The 23,924-nt window shown below is 40.9% G+C and overlaps 1 protein-coding gene across 9 annotated transcripts in view; it reads left to right on the forward strand.

Moving 5' to 3' along the window:
- LOC123980590 (phospholipid-transporting ATPase ABCA1-like) overlaps positions 1 to 23,924 on the forward strand; it is a 202,869-nt gene that overhangs the window by 163,863 nt on the left and 15,082 nt on the right. For 7 of the 9 annotated variants that reach the window (XM_046065044.1, XM_046065043.1, XM_046065047.1 and 4 more), the window contains 9 exons: positions 850 to 973; positions 4,033 to 4,162; positions 4,623 to 4,743; positions 10,939 to 11,001; positions 12,400 to 12,506; positions 14,773 to 14,914; positions 15,940 to 16,074; positions 17,873 to 17,976; positions 19,158 to 19,250. In XM_046065044.1, coding sequence (XP_045921000.1) covers positions 850 to 973; positions 4,033 to 4,162; positions 4,623 to 4,743; positions 10,939 to 11,001; positions 12,400 to 12,506; positions 14,773 to 14,914; positions 15,940 to 16,074; positions 17,873 to 17,976; positions 19,158 to 19,250 — 1,019 coding nt within the window. Of the gene's footprint in view, positions 1 to 849; positions 974 to 4,032; positions 4,163 to 4,622; positions 4,744 to 10,938; positions 11,002 to 12,399; positions 12,507 to 14,772; positions 14,915 to 15,939; positions 16,075 to 16,224; positions 16,295 to 16,445; positions 17,839 to 17,872; positions 17,977 to 19,157; positions 19,251 to 23,924 lie in introns of those variants that run through there. The other 2 variants (XM_046065046.1, XM_046065045.1) reach the window with 2 other exon arrangements.

Raw genomic sequence — 23,924 nt, forward strand, 5'->3', positions numbered from 1 at the left:
CAATTTTTTTCCCCCCCCCCCCCCCCCCCCCCGAACTTCCTTATTTCAGCCAGTTTGTTACAGCCCCAGCCATTGTGTCTTCATTTATTTAAGTATTTCTTTTGTGCTTCACTGGGCCGTCATTGAATCGTAGCCTCAGGCAGGAGGAAAGGGAGGAAGAAAGGGACAGTGCAATTTTTGGGGAGAAAGACGAGTTGCAGCTAGGAAATGCCCTGTCAAGATAAGACTGGCTTTTTTGTGTATGCTCTGTGAAACAGTGAAACAATATGCTTTGGCTTTGCGTTTGAATGTATCTGTCTCTTTGTTCTTGTATACGGTATCAGAAGAAAGAAACGAGGCAGACACACAGAGAGGAGGTGTTCGCACACTTCGTTATTTTTCAGCTGCGTCTCTTTGGTCTCCGGGTGCTCCTTCTACCCTTACTGTAGTTATGATGAACATCTGCTTACCTGAGCACCACCTCATCAGTTTGTGTTTACACATACTGTACGTGTGCTCCCTCACTTATCGCACAGTATGTTCCCTAACGTCTGCTAAATTACAGCATCAAGGAGGTAGCTGAACTTAGATGCTCCATGCTCCCTCGGCGTGCCACTTGGAGCCCTGCAACACACCAGCGCTCAGCATGCAAATGGAGTGCAGGATGTTAATTATCCACGTTTGCGTCAGGGCGCTACACGCTGTCTTCCAAACCTCTCACGCCGCTGGCCCTGCTGATTCAAGGCGGCGAGGCATCATATTGGGCTTGTACTTGCTAATTCCCAGTCAGGGCTTAAATATTCAAAGCATTTATCTGCCACCAATTTGTATCTTGTGTGTGTGATTGTGTGCATTTTCCATGTGTTACAGAATGTCTCCCGCATCAACAACATAGTGAAGCAGGTGCTGCTGATATTCCCACATTTCTGTCTGGGCAGAGGGCTAATTGACATGGCTAAGAACCAGGCAATGGCCACCCTCTTGAGCGGTTTTGGTAAGAGGCCACCACCACTATCAGCATATCAAGTAGTCCTTGAGAAGAAAATACTCATCTTAATATTTAACTTCGTGTAACAGTAATGTTAGGAAAGGCAATTTATTTCAGATTGTTTTTTTTCTCCTATTTTTGTTGAAATAAGTTTTAACATCCCAACAGTAATCAATAAATCAAATGCTCTGCAAAAAAATGAAAACAATCCTTTTTCTGTGGCTGATGCAGGACTGTAATACACCTACCTGCCTGTCTATATACCTACCTGTTTACCTGCGTGCACTTATTTTGTTCTAAAATATATCTTACAACATGATTTCAGCAGAATGTGAATGTACAGGTCTGTACTTTAAAGGCGCCCTGTGGAGTTTTCTTCTAAACAAACATTTATTGTCATTCAGCAGAACACTTGGGGAGATATCCAACGAAGGTTAAAATCAAGGGCAACTGGACTTGGTTGAAGATCTTCAACCAAGTCCAGTTGCCCTTTATTTTAACCTTCGTTGGATAACTATGACCTGGATGACTGAGAATCTTCATAGACAACTTGGGGAGATATTTACGAAGCAGGGTTATTCACTGAGGCCACATCCACACTACTATGTGTTCGTTTTTAAACGGAGAACTTTTGCTACGTGTGCACCTCCAGTCCGGACTAAAACACAGAATCCTCAGACCTAAAAGGGAGAAGAAAAAAAAAATGCTGCTGACCCCGTTTTGTTTTAAAACTCCAGGGTAGCGTTTTAGTGCCAACGGTCAAAAAAGGAAGACTGAAGCAGACACTCACATTTGGCTTCCTGATTGGGTCTTATCAGTCATGCAAAGCAAAAACACAATGCTACTGACAGTGTTTTAGTTTTTAGTATTTTTATTAAAATATTGTGCAAATAACTCTTATTTACTTGTACAGTGTGCATTTCGCCGTATTTACTTTGCGACGACTCCCGGTCTCTTTTCTGCCGCCACTATCGCTTTGGACTCCCGTGCTACTCTCAGTAACAGTTCCACCTCTTTGTCGGTCCATGCAATAAAAAATCTGGTGTGGTTTTTCATCTCTAGTAGTACTTTCTTCTTTGGCCGAAAAAGAGTAGACCATACGCTTCATGTTTACACTGGCCCAGTGTACGTGAAAGGCCACTTTATGTTTTCAGTCGTTTTAATAAAGACGGAGATCAGTTCTGAAACGCTGGTGTGGACGGAGATCATTTTCGTTTAAAAACTGATTTGGATTGGATCTGATTTAGTAAAGACGTGATGTCGGGCCTTTTTGACAGCATTTTCTGCTGCTGAACTTTAAATTTTGAATAAAAGAAACACATTTGGAAATGCAAGTATTTTCTTATACTGCAAGAGGAAGGCTGTCTGTGAGCAAATATTAGTTAAATGATCTGATTTGTTCAGTGATTAAATGAGTTGTGCAAGCAGTACAAGCCGCTTGATTTTGATTAAAACTTGCCACTCCTTTGACAAGATTACTTCTGTAAACAAATAATAAAAATAGACTAATAATAACAGCTTACTTAATAAGTGTTACCGCCTGCTTCAGTCACATCACACTGGAATGGAGCTGATCTACGCCATTTAAAGTCAGGGAAAATAGGCAAATCGAGGAAACTAAAAGGTAAATTTGTGTCAAAATAACAGGTTTTTGCATTTTTTAAATTTGTGTTGCTTAGCAAAGACCAGTGCAATAACAATTTCAACCGTCAGCCTCTCATCCTGTGTCTGAGTTTTTAAAGAAAGCACAGCGGTTTTTACGTCTGCGTTTACCAGCACAAAACCTCAGTGCTGTCCTTTCCTAAGTAAGGACAAACACAATTTGACTGTGTAGCACATTAAAAGGACCAGAAACCCTTTCTAAATATTCCCCATTGCATGTATCCTTGCAATAAAACAACTGCAAAGCCAATCTTTGGGAAATCTATGTTTACCTGCTAGCAGTCTTATGCTTATCCTGGTGCATTGCTGCATTTCTTCTGGAATAGTGTGAAAACACTGGCAGGAATGTGCATTTCATAACCCGCATACTCGTGCATTATGCTTGTGCACATGCATTGCTACATTTATCCATTCCTACACTACTCCACAGGGTACCTTTGAATATAAAACAGCTTAATTTCTCTTCCCCATGTATTAGACCCTAAAACAACACTGAAACAACAGGCCATCCCTTTAAAATGACACTACACTATTACGTTGAAAATGCTATTTCAACATGCCATCATCTAGGAAAATGTTTGACCAGTGACACAGCGCCTCAAGAGCTCTTCTCTCTACATGTGATAAATTTAGACAAGAGAAAGGGAGAAGAGGGGGCCTGGGTTGTACAGGTGGAGTCGAGGTTGAGGGGGCCATCAAAAGCCAAAGAGGCACATCAGAGAGGAAGAGGAGACTTATATGTAGACAGATGGAGGAGGAAATAGCAGTTTGAGGAATCATTTGCGGTGGTGACGGAGAGCAGGGGAAGAAAAGCAATCACAACCTTAAAGGGCTTTTGTGGAGAGGGGCTATTTACAAGAGAATGAGACTGAAAGCGCTTTCGTTTTCCTTGTCTCCTTACTCTGCCCCCTCGGGCTCATGGGCTGCAGAAGCTGTGAGAGGCAGGAAAAAGAGAGGGCAGAGTTAGAAATTATTAGAGTGAGGGGGGGGGGGGCTGTCAACGGCTTACTTATGTGTTCATTAGCCAAAAGAGGCTTCAACAGGGAAAGTACATATTTTATTTTTAAGGCTAAGTGGCATTTTAAACTGTTGGCTTTCACCAATGAATATGTCTCAAAAACACTTCAAAGAGCTGACACGTGCCAGCTCTCCGCTAACTTTTGACAAAGATGATGTATTTGGCTGTCCATGAAAGAAAAAACACATCTGGCAATTCCTTTTTGTTTTGACAATGTTTCTGCAAAATCATCCCCTAAGCTTGTAGATAAGAGCTGGAAAACAACATGAAATGACACACACAGCATTAATGCATTTATTACTTAACTTTTTTTCCTGTGTGTATTGACTTTATTATTTATTATCATTTTTCCAGTTTTTAACTCATTTTCCCCCCATCCAATCAGGAGAAGACCGTTTTAAGGACCCACTCAGCTGGGAAATGGTGGGAAAGAACCTTTGCGCCATGGTTATCCAGGGAGTTGTCATGTTTGCCCTCACAATTCTCATCCAGTATAAGTTCTTCTGCAAACCAAGGTAAAGGAGTGAATTAACTCAAAATCCTGGCCAAAAAAAGTTTCTCTCTATCTGAAAGTGACCTTGTGTTACTTACTGTTGTTTGTGTTTTCAGGAAAGTTGTGTATTTTCATCCAGTATTTGTTTCAGTCAGACAAGCCATTCCTTCCTCTACTCCCCCATTTTAATTTTTTATGTACTTCATATTCATTTTTATAAAAAAAAAACATCTGTTGCAGCGTGAATCTGTCTGGCAAATATTACTCGATTTTTTAAATTTATTTTTGTTTTTGTTTGCCTGAGTGATTACTCCAAAAGCAAGGTTGCCATGGAAACTACTGCCTGTGGCTCTTACTATTTGTGAAAATTGCAGAGATTGTTTCACTGAGCTTAAACTTTGACCGAGATAATTTGTCATGCGAGTTCATGTTAATTTTAATGAAGGGTGTTATGCCAACTGTGGTTGACTTCTCTCCGCCAGGCTTATTTCGGGGAAGTCGTTATCTGCAGAGGAAGAGGATATCGATGTTGCCCGGGAGCGTAAGCGGGTTTATGAAGGCAAGGCCCAGAACGACCTTCTGAGGATCTGTGACCTCACTAAGGTATTCTGCAGAGCTATTGCTAAAGTATTGCTCTGACTGTGGTACATAGTGCATGATATGCTTTTATGATTTTTAGTCAGTTCTTTTAATGTTTTTTAGTCAGAGAATGATTGATAAGTTTATTGGTTTGTATCTCCTTTGTCTTTTATAAAATGTGAGATTGTTTTTAATTGTTCAGCACAGAGACGCTCAGAAAGCTTCTTCCCTCTGGTCATTAGGATGGTGAACTTTGTTCTCTGACTCTGGCCTCTGTGAATCTTTGCCCTGCACATTTTGATATTTTGCATTCCAGCCTGTACAAAGTTATGTAATGTCTACACATCTCCTACACACCAGACCAATATCCACACAATATACACATTTTTAGGACCCATTTTATTATTTATATTCTATCCTAAATTAGTGCTGAGCAATTAAAATTTTTCATCGTGATTAACTGCATGATTTTCTTGCTATTAATCGCATAGTTATGCACAAAATTGAAAAAATTAATTCTAAAGTAGTGTATTGCGCACTTTTAATTTAAATGTACTGCTATGTACACAAAAGTGCAACAACATGTGGTTTGCAAACGCTTTAAACAAATAAGGTGCTTTTTGCCAGCAGTATTCCCTTTACAATAACAATAAAATATTTCTTGTAAATCTCAACTTAAATATTAATGTAATCAAGTCAAATTTAAAACCAAAGCTATTTGCCACTGCCAGGGCATTACCTTTTATCTGGCTTGTTAAAACAAGTTACCATCAGAGTCCTGTTTTCTTGGGGGTTTTCTGAACAGGTATCAGCAGAAACATTTTTCTTTTATCAGGGAGCAGCAGAAACAGTCTATTTTTTAAGTAGCAAGTGTCCCTGTCAGAGTGAGGGGAAGCGGTTGAGCAGAAGGTGTAGCGACAAGTCTCACCTCACGCACACGCCCGCCAACTGCCGAAGTTGAATTGTCTTGAACTGTTTGCAGAATCTATTACTGTTTACTAAATAGGACATCAACAGTAATTGTCATTGTTAATTAAGTAATGCGTTAATGCCCAGTCCTTATATATATATATATATATATATATATATATATATATATATATATATATATAAATTTTTTTTTTTTATTCTTATTTTTACTCTTATTCTCGTTCTATTTCTTTACTCTAACGTTTTCAGAGCTTTTCAGAGAGACAAACCGAAAGAAACAACACTGTGTTTTTTCTCCTGCCATTAACCTCTCTGATGAGGCCTCATGTTACTGTTTTCTGACATTATCCAGTAATAACCCCAGTTATATCCTAAACTATTGAAAGCTTACACTTTTTGACTTTATCTGTACATGTGGATGTGTGTGGGGGGAGGGGGAAGCTTTTTCCTCCACTCGGTTTGCAAGGCAAGATGGGGCGACAGGTGGCTAGTCTGCAGTAGGCATGAGAACCCAAGGAGGATTGCATTCTTAGGGATGTAAAGGGTTGAACTCCTATACAGCTCTGGACCTACCCTCCGTTGCGGTAGGTGAAGTCGAGCGTGGTGCTACGGTGCGTGCCTCAACACCGATGAGATTTACGCTTCATCCATCGGCAGATGTTCCCTCCCTGCGGGCGGCGTGGCAGCAGGAAGTGTCACCACAGCAGCCTGCTTTGCAGCTCCAGTGCCGACAGCTGGACGATCTAACACCCTTTTGCGTCTTACCACCCTTCTCCACTCCTTCACTCCCTGGGTTTTCTCAGTCTCACTATAACTTATAATCTTTCACTCATTGCTCACAGACGTGAGGCACACTCCCTAGGGTAATTACCGAACAAGCGCTGGGTAAAACAGTTGGAAGGGTAATGAATTACAAATCATCTTGCAAGGTGAAAAGGTGTGGAGAAGAAGTAGAGAACGTTCCCTTGTAGAGAGAACTTTTTTAAAGCACTGTGAACATGTGAAAACACAACATCACTACTATGAAGACAGCTTTAGAACTGTAAATTGTAAGATATTAGATTACATTTGATTGAGGTTGTCTGCTCTTGACAAGCAGCCATTGTTCATACACACCTTCATAGCTGATAATATTTCTCTGAGATGAGACAGTGGCCCATCAACACACAAAAACAGCAGCGCGGTGGCAGAAGGCATCAGGATTCCTCCTGCCGTGCCCTCATTGACTCCCACCACAGCTGTGCCCCATCCATTTGGGGTGTAGATAACAAATTGATCAATGAGCGTGTGGCTTCGGTGGCCGTGCGCCACAGGCTGAGCCCTGTCATAAATCTAAGCATGCCTCTGAAGCGATTGACAGGCCATCAATCATGTGTCAAATTCCTGCTCCTCCCCTTCCTTTTCCTGTTGCTCTAAATAGGAGCGCCCCACCTGCTAGCCTCCACTTAGTTGCTGCATTAGCGCCGGCACTGTAATCGATGGAGACTGAAATGGAAGTGTGTCTGTCTGTGAGCATTTTCCAGGCCCAGTGCTGTCAGTTTAACCTTCCAGTCACTCACTAAGATGACAGAGAAAGATTTAAAGAACCTTGTGACAGCTGTTTGAGGACTAGTGAGGGACTAATGAGTGATGAGTGGCACCTTGGCATACTATAAGTACGCTTATCTGATAATATGTGCTCCTGGCATATAAGTGGTTGAGATGAGACTCATTTGACAAGAGCGCTGTTATGTAGGGTTACAGACGGGCTGCCTTTGTCTACCAAATTATTTATCAGAGGTCACTAATTGGCGGACCAGGTCCGGAACCAGCCGCTGTCCTCTCCTGATCCCCGACCCTATAGCCGATTTATTAATGAGAACCACTACTTTGTGACGGCGCATTATTGTTTTAACCCACGCAGATTTTCTAGCATTTACTGTACCGGTTTAGCTGCACAAGAAAGTCACAGAGCAATTGCATGTGTTACAAAATGTGATGCTGCTCAGCCAATCAAATCTGTGTATTTTGAAAAGCATTGAGTCATATACTCATACATCTCCAAACCTAGCCAGAGCTCACGTTTCTCACTGAACAAGAGAAAGTAGGAAAGTGGTACATAAGAGGAAAAATTGGTTGAGATTGCACTTCAGTCACTTCAAGCTACACTTTTTATTTTATTTTTCTGAAATTAAGCACTATATTTTAAGATAATTTTAAAAACGTTTACTTAAATTTAGAATTTATTATTTGAGTAGCTTTTATTTATTATCCCTCCAGTTTGATGTGAAAACTGACCGTAAATATTGTTGAAATATTATTTGATTTGACAGTCAGTTGTTGACTAAAAAAAGGCCTATATGCTGATACAACTATACGTTATAGTACTGAATGATGAGGCACATTAGTCACTATGATGTTCTGGACCTTTGCTTCGGGAAATTTTCTCTAACTGGGCCTCTTTGAATGTTAATTGAATTTATATGTATCTTCTGGTACAAAACCATTTGCAGCCTTGTAGAACCCTGTGTACAACATTGGTTTTTTTTCTTGTATTTTCTCAGTTGGTTTTTTTTTTTTTTTTTTTTCATTTGTGATTTTTACTTTCTCACAATGTCATTTATATTCTTTGGTACTTTTTTCATTTCATTCTCTTATCAAAATATTATACATCCCTTTGCACAATGAGTCCTAACCAGGGGTACTTCTGCAGTTGCCAAGGGTTCTTGGAAAGATTGTGGAGTGGCTCAGTTAATTTCAAGAAGTACAAATTATATGATTTGGTAAAAACATATTTATATATGTAGGTGGAAAATAAACACACAAATAGGACATGAAATTACAAATAGATGTGAGGATGATCTTTATATTGTGTTTATATTGTCTTTACTGTCATAAGAACCAATTGTGGCATGAATAGACCAAATGCTGTCTAGTCCTAGTCCTGTATTATATAAAGTGTCATGATTAACTACCTGAGATACAGCATTCGGAGTCTTTAATTTTCCAAACTAAATCTACGTTGTATTTTAGGTTTGTACAAATGCCGCCATCAAATTCTGTCTCAACAGTCTCATCTGATTGCTTATCATGCCAGCTGCTGTGGCACTCGAGTCAGAGGGGACTTGTCCTTTAATTGCCTTCCCCCCTTACATGTATCTGCTGCTTTGATGTTGCTTTAGCGCTGCAAATTTTCACTAAAAAGTAGTATGTGTAACCAGGTCGATAAGTGATGAGTGCCGCTGCCAGATGGCACTGAAAGAATAATGGATCAGTGCAACTCCTGTTTTATCAAATGCTTTTGATGTGCCAACTGAAATAAATGCAATGACATTGTTTGTCAAACTTGAAGTGGCAGTTCTAAATTTACATTTGCCTGGTAGCATTCTGACTGCAGCTGGGACAGTTGACTGTTTTTAATAGTGGATATTTGGTTTACTTGAGATTCTGTGCAGGAAATATATCCTTCATACTGAGAAACGTCACTATACTGTTTTAATGAACGTACACTCTCTGACACTCACATACAGGCACGTAAACACACACACAGCAGTCATCGAGAACTATGTTTTCAACTTTTTAAAAATCGAAAACCCAGCCAACACTTTTTTCAGAATTCAAAGGAACACATTGCTGTCCTTGATTTTGAATGCTAAATGTCTTGACTGTCACATGCAGCATCCACAACAAAGGCCTTGTCTTGTCTTTCTGTGGTACAGCAAGACAACACTGCTTTCAAACCACTTTGAAATCATATCAAACCCTAACATAGTCTTGGATGTAGAAAAACACCTCATGCACTAAATGCCTCATTTTGTCGAATGTTCGCCCGGCTGTATTTTTTTAGATTGTAACAGATCATGTTGCTTCAAGTGGGGGTTTCTTTACCTCCTCTGGTGAGATTGTCTGACAATGCAGAGTTAAAAGCAAGCGTGCGTGGATGAGGCTGGTCAGCGGGGGAGGATGTGGATGCGGCATGGAAAGTTTTCAAGTGAGATGTGAAAAACATCAATCACTTTCTCATTTCCAGTGCCGCTCCATGATCTTTGCAGGATACTGACTCACAATCAGAATGTGAGACGTTCTCTATGTGGTCCATAGAGATTGGATTCTGCACCTCATGGGGTCTAATTTTTAGCCATGGGAGGAGCTTTAAGGATGGCTTCTCTGCCTTGAAATTTGGTATAGATATTCATGGTCACCAGACGATGAATATTCATGACTTCATGCGATTCCATAACTTTTCATGTAGCAACACCAACAAGTCAGAATTTGACCTGGTCCAACACCTCAGTTTAGAACAGGATATTACTTAAACCAATCCCATCAGCCTCTTTTGTATTTTATTAATGCTAAACATCAATACGTTTGGAGAATGAATATTGGACTTCATCAGGTGGCCAGACACACGACTCCAAATAAATGCTAATGTTGCTCTGTGTCTGCTGGATGTGTAAATAGGCGGGCCGTCTGCTAACATGCTCCAGCACTCACATTCATAATATGTTAATGTTTGTGTTTAAAGCTTGTTCCACTTCCCAAAAAAGTGGCCTAAATAGGTGGTGATTAATATTGTAGTAGCATGCAATTTTAATATGGCAATTGTAGGCATGCTAGCATTACTTTAGCACTTGAGCCCAAAGCACAGCTAAGCCCGAGAGCTGCTTGTGGCAAGAATCCAAGTTGTCTCTGCGCTCTTCATCTATCCAACAATTTGGTTTTCTAGTGCGTAATGAGCATCACATGCATACACAATCCCTGGTGTGGCTGTAGGTTTTTAGACTTGATATCTACTTACATCATGTTTTACAGATTTTGTAAAGAACAGCATGCTTTTTTCAGTAATGTCATTTCACTGCATGTTGAGTCCACTGAATGCAGCTGCACCGAAAGTTGGTGTCCATACATAAATATTGGGTGACTTGACAAGGTTATTGAGGGTTCTGAAGTGGTACTCAAAGTGGAGACAGTTTTCCTCATGAATACTGTCACTGCAGCCAAAAATACTAATGCTCACGTCCCCCACCCCCCTTGTGCAAGTGTTTTTTGAATACCTCTTCCCATCTGGCCAGCTCTAAATGTTGCAAATGATCCCTTCTTGTTAAGATTTGTTTCCTTCACTTTCTCTCTCCCTCCTTTACCCACCTACTTCTACGCATCTCTACTCTTCCCTGCTGCTCTGCTATATCGCTTCATATTTTCTCATGCTATCTTTCTCTCTTCCTGCTGCCCAGCCTTCCCTGCCTCTTGCCTTCTCTCCCTCTGCTTCTGGCTGGCTGGTTGATTCATTTTATTGTCTGCTCCCTGCAGGTATACTCTCGGAAGAGCACCCCTGCTGTGGACAGGCTATGTGTGGGCGTACCTGCTGCAGAGGTGAGCCAAATGCTGCTGAATCACACAAGCACCTTTTCAAGCCTATAGACTATGGACTTTCTTGGATTTACACATTTGTTTACTTTTTAAAATTCACCAGAAAAGCCCATTCTGTGTTGCCTGTGAAGATAAAATGTGGATATGAATTGACTAAATTATACACATTCAACAATAATTATGATAATATTTACAAAATAATACCACATGAGAGCAGGGAGCATTGAGCAGAGATTCTCTGCCTGGGCTTTGGTTTACGGTTTACAATTATTACTTGAAGATTTGAATTGGTGTTTGGCACTGTCTTGTCTTTTACTGAGTCGAATCTAAATATCTTCCAAATGCCGCTTAGAGAAGGCGTGAGGAGGAACACTAATCTCCTTATCGGGTTTGTTTTCTGCCATTATGCTACTGCCAAGCATGTGTGTGCTAAAAACACACAAGAAGGCTAGCAGAAGAGCATTGCTAGAGCAACGGAGTCTGTGAAGCGAAGACATGAGGACCCAGTGATATTTACATTCACAATACACGTGTAAATTAGCAACGGGAAACTAAATTAACCAAATACAAGAAAGCCAACTTTGACACAGTTTTTGAAGGAACCTTTAAGTAAAATTGATGTACTGTCAGTGTAATAGATCTTTACTCATTATAACATGTTACACATTACACACACAGGCTTTTTTGCGGTATCCATCCTCCCTTCCACTGTTTACTCAAAGCCCAATGTAAATGCCAGTCGAATATTGCCATTCACGGGGCTCTGCTGATCACACATTGCATTTCCATGCATTATTTACATCAAGCTTAGTCCGCTTCTATGCATTCACAAGCATAGGTCACAAACAAGCAGGGATCAATGAATGACAGAAATCAAATATTTATGCCGGAGCCAGAGCACCTAAGGCGGGTCACGTGACCGCCCGGGCTCCGCAGAGACAACTTCCTGCCGCATGCCCTCCGGAGGGAAGCCAAATGTGCAGCATGACGGAGAAAAGACAGAGAAAGGGTGGTGTTTGTTGTAGAAATTTACAGAGGCAGGGAGAAATGCTGTTGGGAATGCTGGGGTTTTAACAGTATTTGTTCCTGTGTGCCTGCCGTGTTGATTTAGTGTTTGTTTTGTTTGTGTACAGAAATATATTAATTTCTTATTTTGCTACGCTGAACCAGACGTAAATGCTGGATAATGTGTAGTTCTGATAGAATGCAGTGAATAAATATTTACACAGTCTGTAGATAAACGTCATTAAAGGGGTTAATGGAACTTATTTATTCAAAAGAAAGCTAATCATACAGTATATTTGAAACGTCATCCGCCACCATTGTCTCCTGTTTTACAATGAGGCTTGTATCTACAAAACACTGTTTTCCTAACGGAGGCCTCCCCATTGTCTCCATCAGTGCTTTGGTTTGCTCGGAATCAACGGAGCTGGGAAAACCACCACGTTCAAGATGCTGACAGGAGACATCCCAGTCTCCAGTGGAGAGGCCTTCCTAAATGGATACAGGTGAGGCGCTAACTCCCACTAGTGCACCAAATAACTCATCATAATTAGCCACCCAAGATGGCTGCCCAGATGGGGACTGAGCTATGGTGTTTTTTATAGCTTACACCCTTCCTCAGCTTCTCTTGTTCTGTGTAACACAGCTTTCTACTTCTCTCTTACTCTCTGTCTTTGTTTTTTATTTTTTTTTTGGCTAGGTAGTTTCGGTATCTCTTATACATTCTGCCTTTTCAACTTTGCTTCTCTCATGTCTCCTCACTGTGATATTCTCAGAAATGCTGAAGACTCTGCTCTCGCTTTCTTCCTGCCTCTTGCACATCTTGCACATATTTCATTCCTTTTCACATCCTTGCCCTGTACCTCGCTCTGTTTTGTGTATCTGCCTTACAGAATCAGTCATAAGAAATCTTTGTACATGCCAAAAAATACCTTGACACCAGCAGTATGGGACTCAAGCACTCAAGACTCCTGCTTCCCTATTTTTAGGAACAAACAACGAGGCAGCACATCCGAGCATGGCTGAGTGTAAGCTGCGGTTGGTTTTGCGTCACAGCGGTTGCTATAGATGTTCATTTTTACATCTGGTAATTGACTTTGTGTTCAACAAAGAAAGAGAGCTAAAGAGAACACGGCCTAACACAGCAGTGTTAATGTTGATTAATATGGGTAACAGAGATAAAAGAAAAATCCCAGAAACCTTTAGGGGAAACAAAAACTGAAAAGAGAGAAAAACAGATGTGAGTACGCCCACACTCCTGTTTTCAGCTCATTGCGCTTTCTGTGCATTGGCAAGCAAAATGATCGTCAGTAGAGAGAAAGCACCATCTCTTAAATGGAAGTTTTTGCTCTCCTGACAATTGTCTCTCTTATCTGAGATTGTGCGCTCACAACACTCAGGAATAGCTTGCAAAAGCTAGCCTGCTAACAGACAGTAATGGTTCATTGGCTTTCTCTTGTGAAAGACCAAGAACAAACTGACAGCAGCAGTGGACTGCCGCAGTTGTAATTGTGTTTAATGAAAGTTAAGTGTGTGTGTGTGTGTGTGTGTGTGTGTATAAACTATACCCATAATTGTTTTTCTTAAAGGAATGGTTCAACATTCAGGGAAATACGCTTATATGCATTCTTTCCAAGAGTTAGAGGAGAAGATTGATATCAGTGTCTTGTCTTTACCCTAAATATGAAGACACAGCTAGCTAGCAATTAGCTCAGTGTAGCATGAAGACAAAAGGTAAGACAAAAGTAAAAAGAATCCGCCCACCAGTACCTTTAAAGTTAACTAATTAACCATACAACTCCTCATGAAATCACACCTTGTCATTTTCACACTTGTTGGCCACACTTGTTGCCGCCAAGCATTTCAAAATTGAATATAAGCAAGTTATGTTTCTTTTTTTTATTTAGCATCTGTGCTTTTGGCTATGTTATTAGCTATTTGGCTAAAAGCAAACAGAATGTTAGTCAAACAGATGACATTTTTCAATAAATTAAAATAAGAATTAGTTTGGATTGGTGACTTTCTTTCATTAACATATAGAAAGACACCATACTCATACACATGTATGATGCCAAGTTCACTGCCTGTATGGTTGGAGGGACATGGATGCCTCTATTTTGGGGCAGTAAACTTGTAAAATGTGTATCGTGTCATGGTGCTAACAAACTAAAAAGGGTGGAGCTACCTAAAAAGCTGTGGTGGAACAACCTGAACAAGCTAAAGGCTGTATAACCAGCTATTGACATGAACCTTTATCAAAGACAAAACAAAACACAATATTAGATCAGTAAAGCTTTCAGTTCACGGTGGCCTTGTTGAGATCCAGCAGCCTCTAGACACAGCCAATGACATTTAGCCTCCCTCAGGCTGACCGTCGCTCCTGGAAAATAACATTTGAGGGGAAAAATGGGTCCAATATTATTTGCTGCCATTGTTTTATTTGCCTCTAGAGGGTGCATGTTGGTATGTCTGGAAGAGACTGCAGTGTTTTTGTTTTGGGGCTTGAGACCACGAGTACATCATATGACATGAAGCACTCTGCTGCTCTATGTTAGTTTTTCCTCTTTCTTATCAAGGTATTGTGAATATTTGATGAATCTTTTCAAGTAAATTCATTTTAAGCTTATTTTGCATTGAAATATAATAGTGTAACGAACTGTGTAGGCTTGATGCCTTCTAACTGTTCATTGTATATTTGATATCATATTCCCTGTCTTGCTCTGTCTGCGATCTTAAACGTCTCAAATCACACTAATGTGTTCTTTGTCCCAGCATACGGACAGAAATGAGAGACGTGCACCAGAACTTGGGCTACTGTCCCCAGTTTGACGCTATTGATGACCTGCTGAATGGGCGAGAGCATCTGGAGTTTTACGCCAGGTTACGAGGGGTACCAGAAAAAGAGGTCTCCATGGTAACCATTCCATCCTTTCATACATCTTGTCCTTGTACATTTAATAACATAGTTAACTGTTTTACTCACGGCAGATGTTGTGAAGCACCATTACTTTAACTTCAGTAGCTCCTGTATATAAGCTGTGAAGCTTTTGTAATTGAAATATCAAAAAAATGTGAAAAGCCTCAAATGTACAAGAAATGTTTCTTTCCTTTCAGATGTCTTTTTATTTTATGTTTACCTTCAAAATACTGTTCAACTACAATGCATTTAAGGCAAGCTGAAGTGCATGTCGAAGTGATAGATAACCTCAATGGGAGAAGCCATGCATAATGAAAAATGGCCGGTGGTAGAAAAGCAGCAGCTGTGGGTTATGGCTCTACATTATTCACCATGCCCAGTGGTGTGGCTGGCCCTGCGCGGCCTCCATCCATTCCTCTCGCACCGCCCGCTTCTACAATGGTAAGATCAAAAGAGGAAGAGGCTGGCAGCGACCATCGGCATCAGACCCGGCGCCAGGGCTTTGATCTCTTAGCTGCGGTGTAAAGGGACCCAGTTCTGCGCTGCTAGCATAACTTAATTTTACTGTGACCCATTGTGATATGCCTTTTGTGGGGGCGATTCTCAATCCAGTTTGAGCCCTTGTGTAGTCATATTTGCATAATTGGTAAACAGAAATGTCCATGTGTGTTTTCAAGAAATGTACTGGAAGTGAAATGCAGGTCCCACTGACTGCATTTTAATGTGGCACCTAAACGTGTCCTTTGAGACCTGGTGATACTGTGCGCTTTGGCGACGTTCGTGACTGCTGGTGTTTGACGAGACGTTGTTTAAATAGCAAGGAGAACGGTACCTCAGCAGCCTGTGATTAAGGTCTTAAAGCGATGCCAGCTGTCATGTCTTGTCCTTGAAAGCCACACAGCGTAAATACATTTGCGATCCAAGCCAAAATATCATTCATCTTAAGTCTAATGATGGGGCTTAGGTGAACTGTCCTTGACAACACGATGGGTTTTGATCACTTTGATTTCTCTCTTCAAAAGGTGGCTGAGTGGGGGATCCAGAAGCTGGGGCTGGTCAAATATTCCACCAAGTCAGCAGGAACCTACAGCGGTGGGAACAAACGCAAACTTTCTACAGCGATAGCCCTGATCGGTTGTCCTCCTGTGATTTTCCTGGTGAGATATATCTGTATGCGTGTGTTGTACATGGTGAAAATGTGATACGCTGCTGTTTTATTAAGTATTAAGAGTGTAATACTTTGAATCAATATTGATGCTGTGCAGATGTTTGGATTACAGCAGATCAGTTCTTTTTCTCTTTACAAGCACACTGAGACTCGACTGTAGGAAAAACATGATAGAGTATAGGAGTTTGGGGTAACGTATGCTTTCAAAGGTGAGAGGTAGAAATTTTTTTTTAGATAAATCTAGTTAATCCTTACTGAATTTCCCAAAGGATTACAAGTACATTACTTGTGGATGAGAAGGGTCTATTGTTCAGGGGTTCCTCACTGGTTGTGTTTTAATTCTTTTTTTTTTTTTTCCAGGAAAGAACCAATTCCTTCAGAAAAGCGTAGAGCAGGACTGTGTTTGCACATATTAAACCCCTATTCATCAGGAATTAAAAACTGAGAGCAAAAGCATTTTCCCACTGATGGAAGATTAATGAAGGCATGACTCAGAATACACTGCGTCACATGCTTTCAATTAAGCGGCTTTAATGTGCATTAGGAAGTTGTGTCCGCGTTATTATGAGGGACAAACTTTAATGACCTTAAATCACACTGGGGACTCCCTAAGAGGGCTCACGAAAGTGTACATTTTCATTGTACCATTATTGCAAATTGTACTTGTAATCCCATGTTCCACCCTCTACATCGCATGGACTAATAAAGCAGAAATAATATGTTAAGCAAAAAAAAAATGTTTATGCTCTTTAATTTTCTGCCTGTAAAGTGTAATAAATGCATTGCTTTGCTATATTTAAAGCAATCCATCAGATTATTCCGCTAATAACTATTTAATGAGTGATCAGTCAGGTAATGAGTAATCCATATTAAATTACATTTACAGAATAATCTTTCCAACCGTTTCTGTTTTCTGCCTCAGTGCCTATCGAGCCGCACTATTCCAAAACCTACTTATTTACTCGCCTGAGCCAGGCTAGCCTTCACTTTGAGGCAGTGGGATAATGTGTTGTCAGTGTCTGTGTCAGTTTCAGTATTGTGTGCTAGCCCAGGGGGCCCAGGCAGCCTTGAGTCAGTGCCACGTAGGGTTTGCACAGGGACACATTGGGCACGGTGATGGATAAACCCCTTGGGATTTGTAGGATTCTGCTAGTGAGGGAGAACCAGGCCTGGAACGAAACCAGCCAATGGACTGAGTACTGTCACTCTCTAATCATGCATGGACAGACCAACCCTGAGGAAAAAGAAACAGCAAGTCACTGAGTCTCTGTGTGTGTGCTGTGTTGGTGCTTCAGTATTTGTCTCCACTATGTGTAAATGGGTAAATTCAGAATTCACACAGACTTTTCTTATGTATGTGTGTGTTTTATGTGTCTCCCATTTTTGCCTTGTTTTCTCTCCTCCTTTGCCTTATGTTTACATACATATGGGTGTCAAATTAAAGGGAAAATCATCAAGTGTCTTATTTATGTGTTGGGTGAGCACAAACTGCCAGAACAGCTTCAATGCATCTTGACATAGATTGGACACATCTCTGGGACTTGGACGGATGGAACACTATCCTTGTTCATCATTCAGTTTTGATGATGGTGTTGGAGAGAGCTGTCTTACACGTCAGGCCAAAAATCTATACTCTATAGACAGATAAATGCCTTATGTCCACTCATGTATTCAGGTTTTTCCTTTCATTTGTCACCTATCGGTATGTCATTAAATGATCTGCTAAAAGCAGATTTTTGCTGTAAATGGTATACCTTGACAAAAATTTTTTTTTTTTTTTATTGCAGGATGAGCCAACCACGGGGATGGACCCAAAAGCCCGGCGCTTCCTGTGGGACTGCATCCTGAGTATCATCAAAGAGGGACGCTCAGTCATTCTCACATCACACAGGTGCTACATCATCTATTGATTTTCTCTGATGGATTTGCTCTTAACCATCTAAGGTGCAGCCAAAATATTTCCCTCTTCACCAGGGAAAGCAGATCAACCAAATTGTCCGTAATGAAAGAGCGCAAGAATTTGAGCCGTAAATGTTGTTATTATTATAATTGACTGGAATTACACTTTAGTTGAAAGGTATTGTTTCCTGGATGGCAGTTAATATTGGCTTCCAGAAGCACACAGGCTTCTATAAAGCTTTCATGAAGCATGAGGGCATATTGACTGACTGGTGCTTTTTTTTTTTTTTCCTCCATGAAAAGACAAACTGTCAATATCAGTGCTGGAGTCTTTTCATTATCCAACACTTCCTGGAGCAAAGTTAGTTTTCCCAACTTTGTCTCCTGTAGTGTGCTTTTGAGTGAAGAAATTAAAAACGATGGCCAGTTGTTGGGGTTTTTTGTGAAACTTAATGTCCGAAGTCAACAGGGAACATTTAAGAATTCACAACCCTATTCGTTTCACCGCTTCCCAAATTTCCTGGATTTATGAATCATTTGTGCTCGTGGCAGTCCATGTGAATAATCTGTGCTGCTGTTTCATTTGAAATATATTGTTCTCATTACATGTGTTGCCTTCGTGGAGAAAAGCATTTGTTGTTGTCCCGGGCAATGTGGCTGAGCTGCATCCAGTCGTCCATGGCATGACCAGGTGGTTGTGTTTTGTTAAGTGGCAGATTCACCAGGTTTTACAAAGTCATAATCCTAATTGTGCCATTCCTCAGAAAGGCTTCACAGGTTTTGCCTCAACTACAAATGACTCCTGCTCCAGCCCAACACCGAAAGAGAAAAAATTAGATCATAAGAACTACAGATGGTCGCTTCCTCTCCCTCTAATTACCAAATTTGTCGTCCATTTAAGGTGTCAGAGTAGATGTATAAAAATGCTCTAACCCAAACTTTACCTGTAAATGAGAAGGAAAAGTTTCAGTAAGTCAGTAGAGATCTATATTGGCCAAATAATGTGAGCCGACACAGTCTAAGATTAATTATAAAAACCATCTGGGATCAGTGTTCTAGCCTTGAAGACAGTACACTTTAGCAATTTATACATTTATCTAGAACAGAAGAGACTAAAGTATCTGGTATTATTGCTGCTTCTCATTTACAAGTCAACTCCTCTTCTTTCAATAGTATGGAGGAGTGTGAAGCACTTTGCACACGCATGGCCATCATGGTAAACGGTCGCTTCATGTGCTTCGGAAGCATCCAGCATCTGAAGAACAGGTAAGTGTCCTTCTTTTACTACTTAGTGTGCTACACCAAGAATAGAATTAAACAAAACTTTAGAGCTCCTCGATTTGAGATGAAAGAAACCCCTTTCTCCCACTGAGGTGTTCTCTTATTTATACTTTATATATAAATAACATACGAACATGTATATTGGTAATAAAAAAGAAAATTATTCATGTCTTTCAGAGAAGAAAAGGAAGAAAAATGCATATTGTTTGTTTTTCATTTATTGCACTAAGAAGGTTCTATATGAGATGCACAAAGAAAAAAAACACAATTTATCAAAATGTACTAGAGGAACCATGCATACATTCCACAATGTCATTATTATAAAAGGTGTACACATATTCGCTGTCTTGCTAAGAGTTAGATGAGAAGACTGATGTCACATGTATATGTCGTTAAGTATAAGGTTAAAGCCAGAAGCTAATTATCTCAGTTTAACATAAAGACTGAAAACAGTGGGGAAACGGCTTACCTGGCATGTTTTTACACATTTTGGACAAAGCCAGGTCTTTTACGCAGAGCTAAGCTAAACAGCAGCTCGCTCTGGCTTTATATTTAGTGTACAGACACATTACATAACATTACATCAGACGCTTTTATCCAAAGCGAGTTACATTAGAGGAACAACATACAAGCATCAACAAAGCATCAATACAGTAAGAGATCTACAACTGAAAATACATACTAGTAAGAGCACTAATAAATACTAGTAAGAGCTAGTAGCACACATCGCATCAATGGGGTACCTAGGGAAAGAAGTAAGAGTTAACAAAAAGTGCAATCAATACAGGATAATTATAAGGGGATCGAAGAAGAAGAGAACAGGAAGCGCATGTTAGAGGTTAGGAGTTAGAGGTGTTATAATAGAAAGAGATGAGACACAAGAGCAGTACCAATCTTGTCACTTCACAGTCTCACTTTTGGCAAGAAAACAAATAAGTGTATATGCCAAAATGTAAAACTTGGAAACCTTTTGTAAACCTTTAATATTATATGCACGCTTACATTTCTATATCCTGAGGTATTCATCTGTTTTGCTTACCAGGATGATTCTTAATTAACCCACATATATGCCCCACATATCTTTGTCTACTAAGCTAAAGATGGTTTTTAATGGAGACTCATCAACATGATTGCATTGATTTCACATGAAAACATCCATATATGCAGACGGTCAGGTTTGTGAGCCTCAGGTTAGTGTCCCAAGTCTTTCACCGTTATCTCAATTCCACACTTGTTTCTCTACAGACCCATAAATTCTATTTCTACCATCCCTGTCCTTATGCACACCCTTAATAGGCTTTATACCTGTCTCTTAATGCTTTTTGTTATGTCTCCATCACGGATATCTCCTTGCCCTTAACTCTTAGCACTCGGGAACGCTTTCTGATGTTCCTATGACATTTCCCAAGGCTAGCACTTATGCCCTGAGCCCTGCATGTAACAGTGAGGCCCATCCATTACCTTAGGTACAGTCTGGTGACATTATTACCACTCCATTGTGTGATCTTGTAAGAGAAAGGACATTCCACACACACACACACACACACACACACACAAGAGCTACATGCACGACAGGAATATGTGGTGGCAATCGTCAGGTGGAGAGAAAGATCAATACACCTGGGACGAGGGGTGGAGCAGACCATTTTTAAAGTTGTGCAGGGGATTAGGGGAAACGGCTGGAACAGCAAGGAGGGGGTAACAGTGTCAAGGGCATTTCACATCAAGAGCGTTAATGTCACCTCATTGGCCTCTGCCTGGAGAGAGAAACAGGAGATTGTAGATAGGGCTAAAAAAGAGTGCGAACGAGGGAGAGTTGGGAGGGGAAGGGCTAAAGTGGGAGAGTGATGCACTAATCAGCCCCTCCCAGATGTTAGGGCAATTGACAGATCCTCTGTGTCAATTACATCCTGTCTGTCGGTGGACTAGCACAGTGGTGCTAAATAATTTATGAACCACACAGGAGGAATAGGCTAGGTTAGAGCCATGGGGGGCAGGGAAGAAGCAGTAAACAAGGGAGGAGAACAGGGGGTTAACACATGTCCTACTTCACTCAACATGCTATCAGGTAAAAGGGAAGCGCACTTCACAAGACATTCAAGTGAGAGGAAGCCAGATAAGCCTGACGTCTACACCGATTCTTGCCGTGCTTATTTTAGATCTCACACCAGCAATTTACATGCCGCTGAAATGCTATCGCTCAGCTCTTGCCACGCAGTGAATACTTTCTAATTAAGCGTCCCTATCTCCGCTGCGCTTGGTGTAATTAATGTTTCATGAGGTGTGGGACCCTGTTAATGACTGAAAAGGCAATTAAGGACTGTCTTCTCTGTTTTCTTTTCTCGTCACTATCCCGCCACATGTTTGTGCTTCCATGTTGCTTCCCCATCCCACACACACACACTCCTACCCCTGGTTTAGCATGTTATCCACCATCGTTTAAGTGGTTGTGAGCCTCATCAATCCAGCCTAGCAGGGGGAAAATACTCAATGTCCAGTATTTTGTGTTTGTCTCCACATCTGAGTCCATAATGTGGTGGAAATGGCAGGGCTTGATTCTCGCAAGCTGTTGCCAGTTTGCAGATGGGAAGAGTTCCATCAGACAGCAGGGGTTGAAGTAGAGGGGAGGGGGTGCACGGCGATAGAGGCAGGTGGTGCACGCCACTGTCACACTGCGTGAGTGGCTGACCTGCACCCCCACCCCCCAACATCTCCATCTCTTTCTCATCACAAGCCCCTCAGAGGAGTGCAGAATCTCACTGCGGGGGCAGCTCTCACATTTTGACCCCCCATCGCTCACCCTCCCACATTCTCAGCCCCTTCTCCTTCAAAAACCTCTCACAATATTACCCATATTTATTCCTCCCTCTGCTGCTCTCAGGTGGAAAGGCTTCCAACCCAGCCATCCAAGTGCTTGTTAGTGCTGCCCCCTTTAGTTCAGTAGTGACCCTGCCTTTATCACTGAGATGCCGTCCTGCTGCTTCAACAACCCCCGTCTCTGTGTATCAATCAAGCCCCAAATGAGCCAAAAAAAGCCCATTTAAACTGCTGTAGAGATGGTCAGGCTGAATATTTGGTTTGGGAGGTGGATTCTGAACAGTAGGGCGGCCATTTTAAGAAGCCCCTTCATTATCTTTCCCCATGGCTGTTAAAAACATCCTCCTTACCTGTCCTGATATTGAGACCCTCTAATCAATCACACTCTTAGGAATTTATGAAAGGCTGATGGAGAAGGGGGGGGTAGGCGGTGAATAAGTATTAAAAAAATGTGCAAGAGGCTGTAAATTGTGCTTTAGTACAACAGTGTGCTGGTATGAAAGCTCCCAGATGTTAAGTAAACCCAAATGAAGTGGAGGAACCAATAAAAGGAGCTTCAAAGCTCCCCTATAATCTTGTCAGTTAGGAAGGACACCCTAGCCGATGCAGGATTTTTCACTGATTGATATCATTCATATCCCCTCTTCATAGAGTACCTGCAGTAAGTACACACCACAGCTCTGGAGTCTTATTTTCTCCTTGCTTAAAGCACGTCATGATATAAAAGTGGGGGGTAAAGTGCCTTCAGTGCATTAAGGTAATGCAATGTGGGCGCAGTAGAGTTTTTACAAGAGTGTTGTCTGAAAGTTTGGATCAATTTGGAAGTTGACGTTGAGAAGTCCAATAAACTCCTTCCCACTCACTCCGCTTCGGCTCAGCAGGTGTGCCATTAACTAAATGGTTTACGGCTTTTAAGTGCGTGTCACCAGCGGCGATGGATGACAAAATAATTCTCTTTACCGTTTACAATGCATCAGCAACGTAGGTGTAATTAAGACTCCTAGAACACTGACAGACACAGATGGTGTACTGTATATGTACTGTATGTATCTGAGAGCTGTCGGCACTCAAAATATACAACATCTTTACCCTTGATGGTTAATTGATAGAGAATGTTAATTTATGTGGGATTGTGGTTCTTGTAGAGACGTTAGTTTTATCATAGCTTTTTTTGTGCTTAAAAGCAAGACCGACATCTGCATCTACATTTGATCCTTCAAGGTCTGCAGAAATTGCTACATGGCTCTGAGTAGTTTATTATGTCCTTGTGGAACTATGCTTGTTTGAAAATCCTGCAGTAATAACTTTTACAGGCCAGATGATGGCCTTTGTGTATAAATACTTTTGAAACACACATGCAACACACCTTGTAAATATGCCATAGAAGCAGTCTGTCACTACTAATCACTGAAAACTATCACTAAGGAAGGACAGGTGAAACAGTTTTATTTGAACACAATCATTTTACACTTTTCACTCCAACCATAATGATCACTTACACTGAAAATTGAGGCTTGTTCCATTGCCAGAGACCCGTCAGCAAGCATGTGACCATCATTTGCTAGTTTTCACATATTAATTTTAGATGAATCACATATAGACACTGTATATCCAAGGAAGGTTAAAATCAAAGGGCAACTGGTTTTGGTTGAAGATACTTGATGACGTTGAAACGTTTTCAAGTATCTTCAACCAGAACTGAAGAAGCCCCTTGGCTGAGAGGCAAAACATCATCAAGTATCTTCAACCAAAACCAGTTGCCCTTTGATTTTAACCTTCCTTGAAGAACTATGACCTGGAATCTTCACAGACAACACTATATTAGAGTATTTTTTTTTAGTT

The sequence above is a fragment of the Micropterus dolomieu genome, linkage group LG12 (genome assembly GCF_021292245.1).
Source record: "Micropterus dolomieu isolate WLL.071019.BEF.003 ecotype Adirondacks linkage group LG12, ASM2129224v1, whole genome shotgun sequence".
Taxonomy (NCBI): Eukaryota; Metazoa; Chordata; class Actinopteri; order Centrarchiformes; family Centrarchidae; genus Micropterus; species Micropterus dolomieu.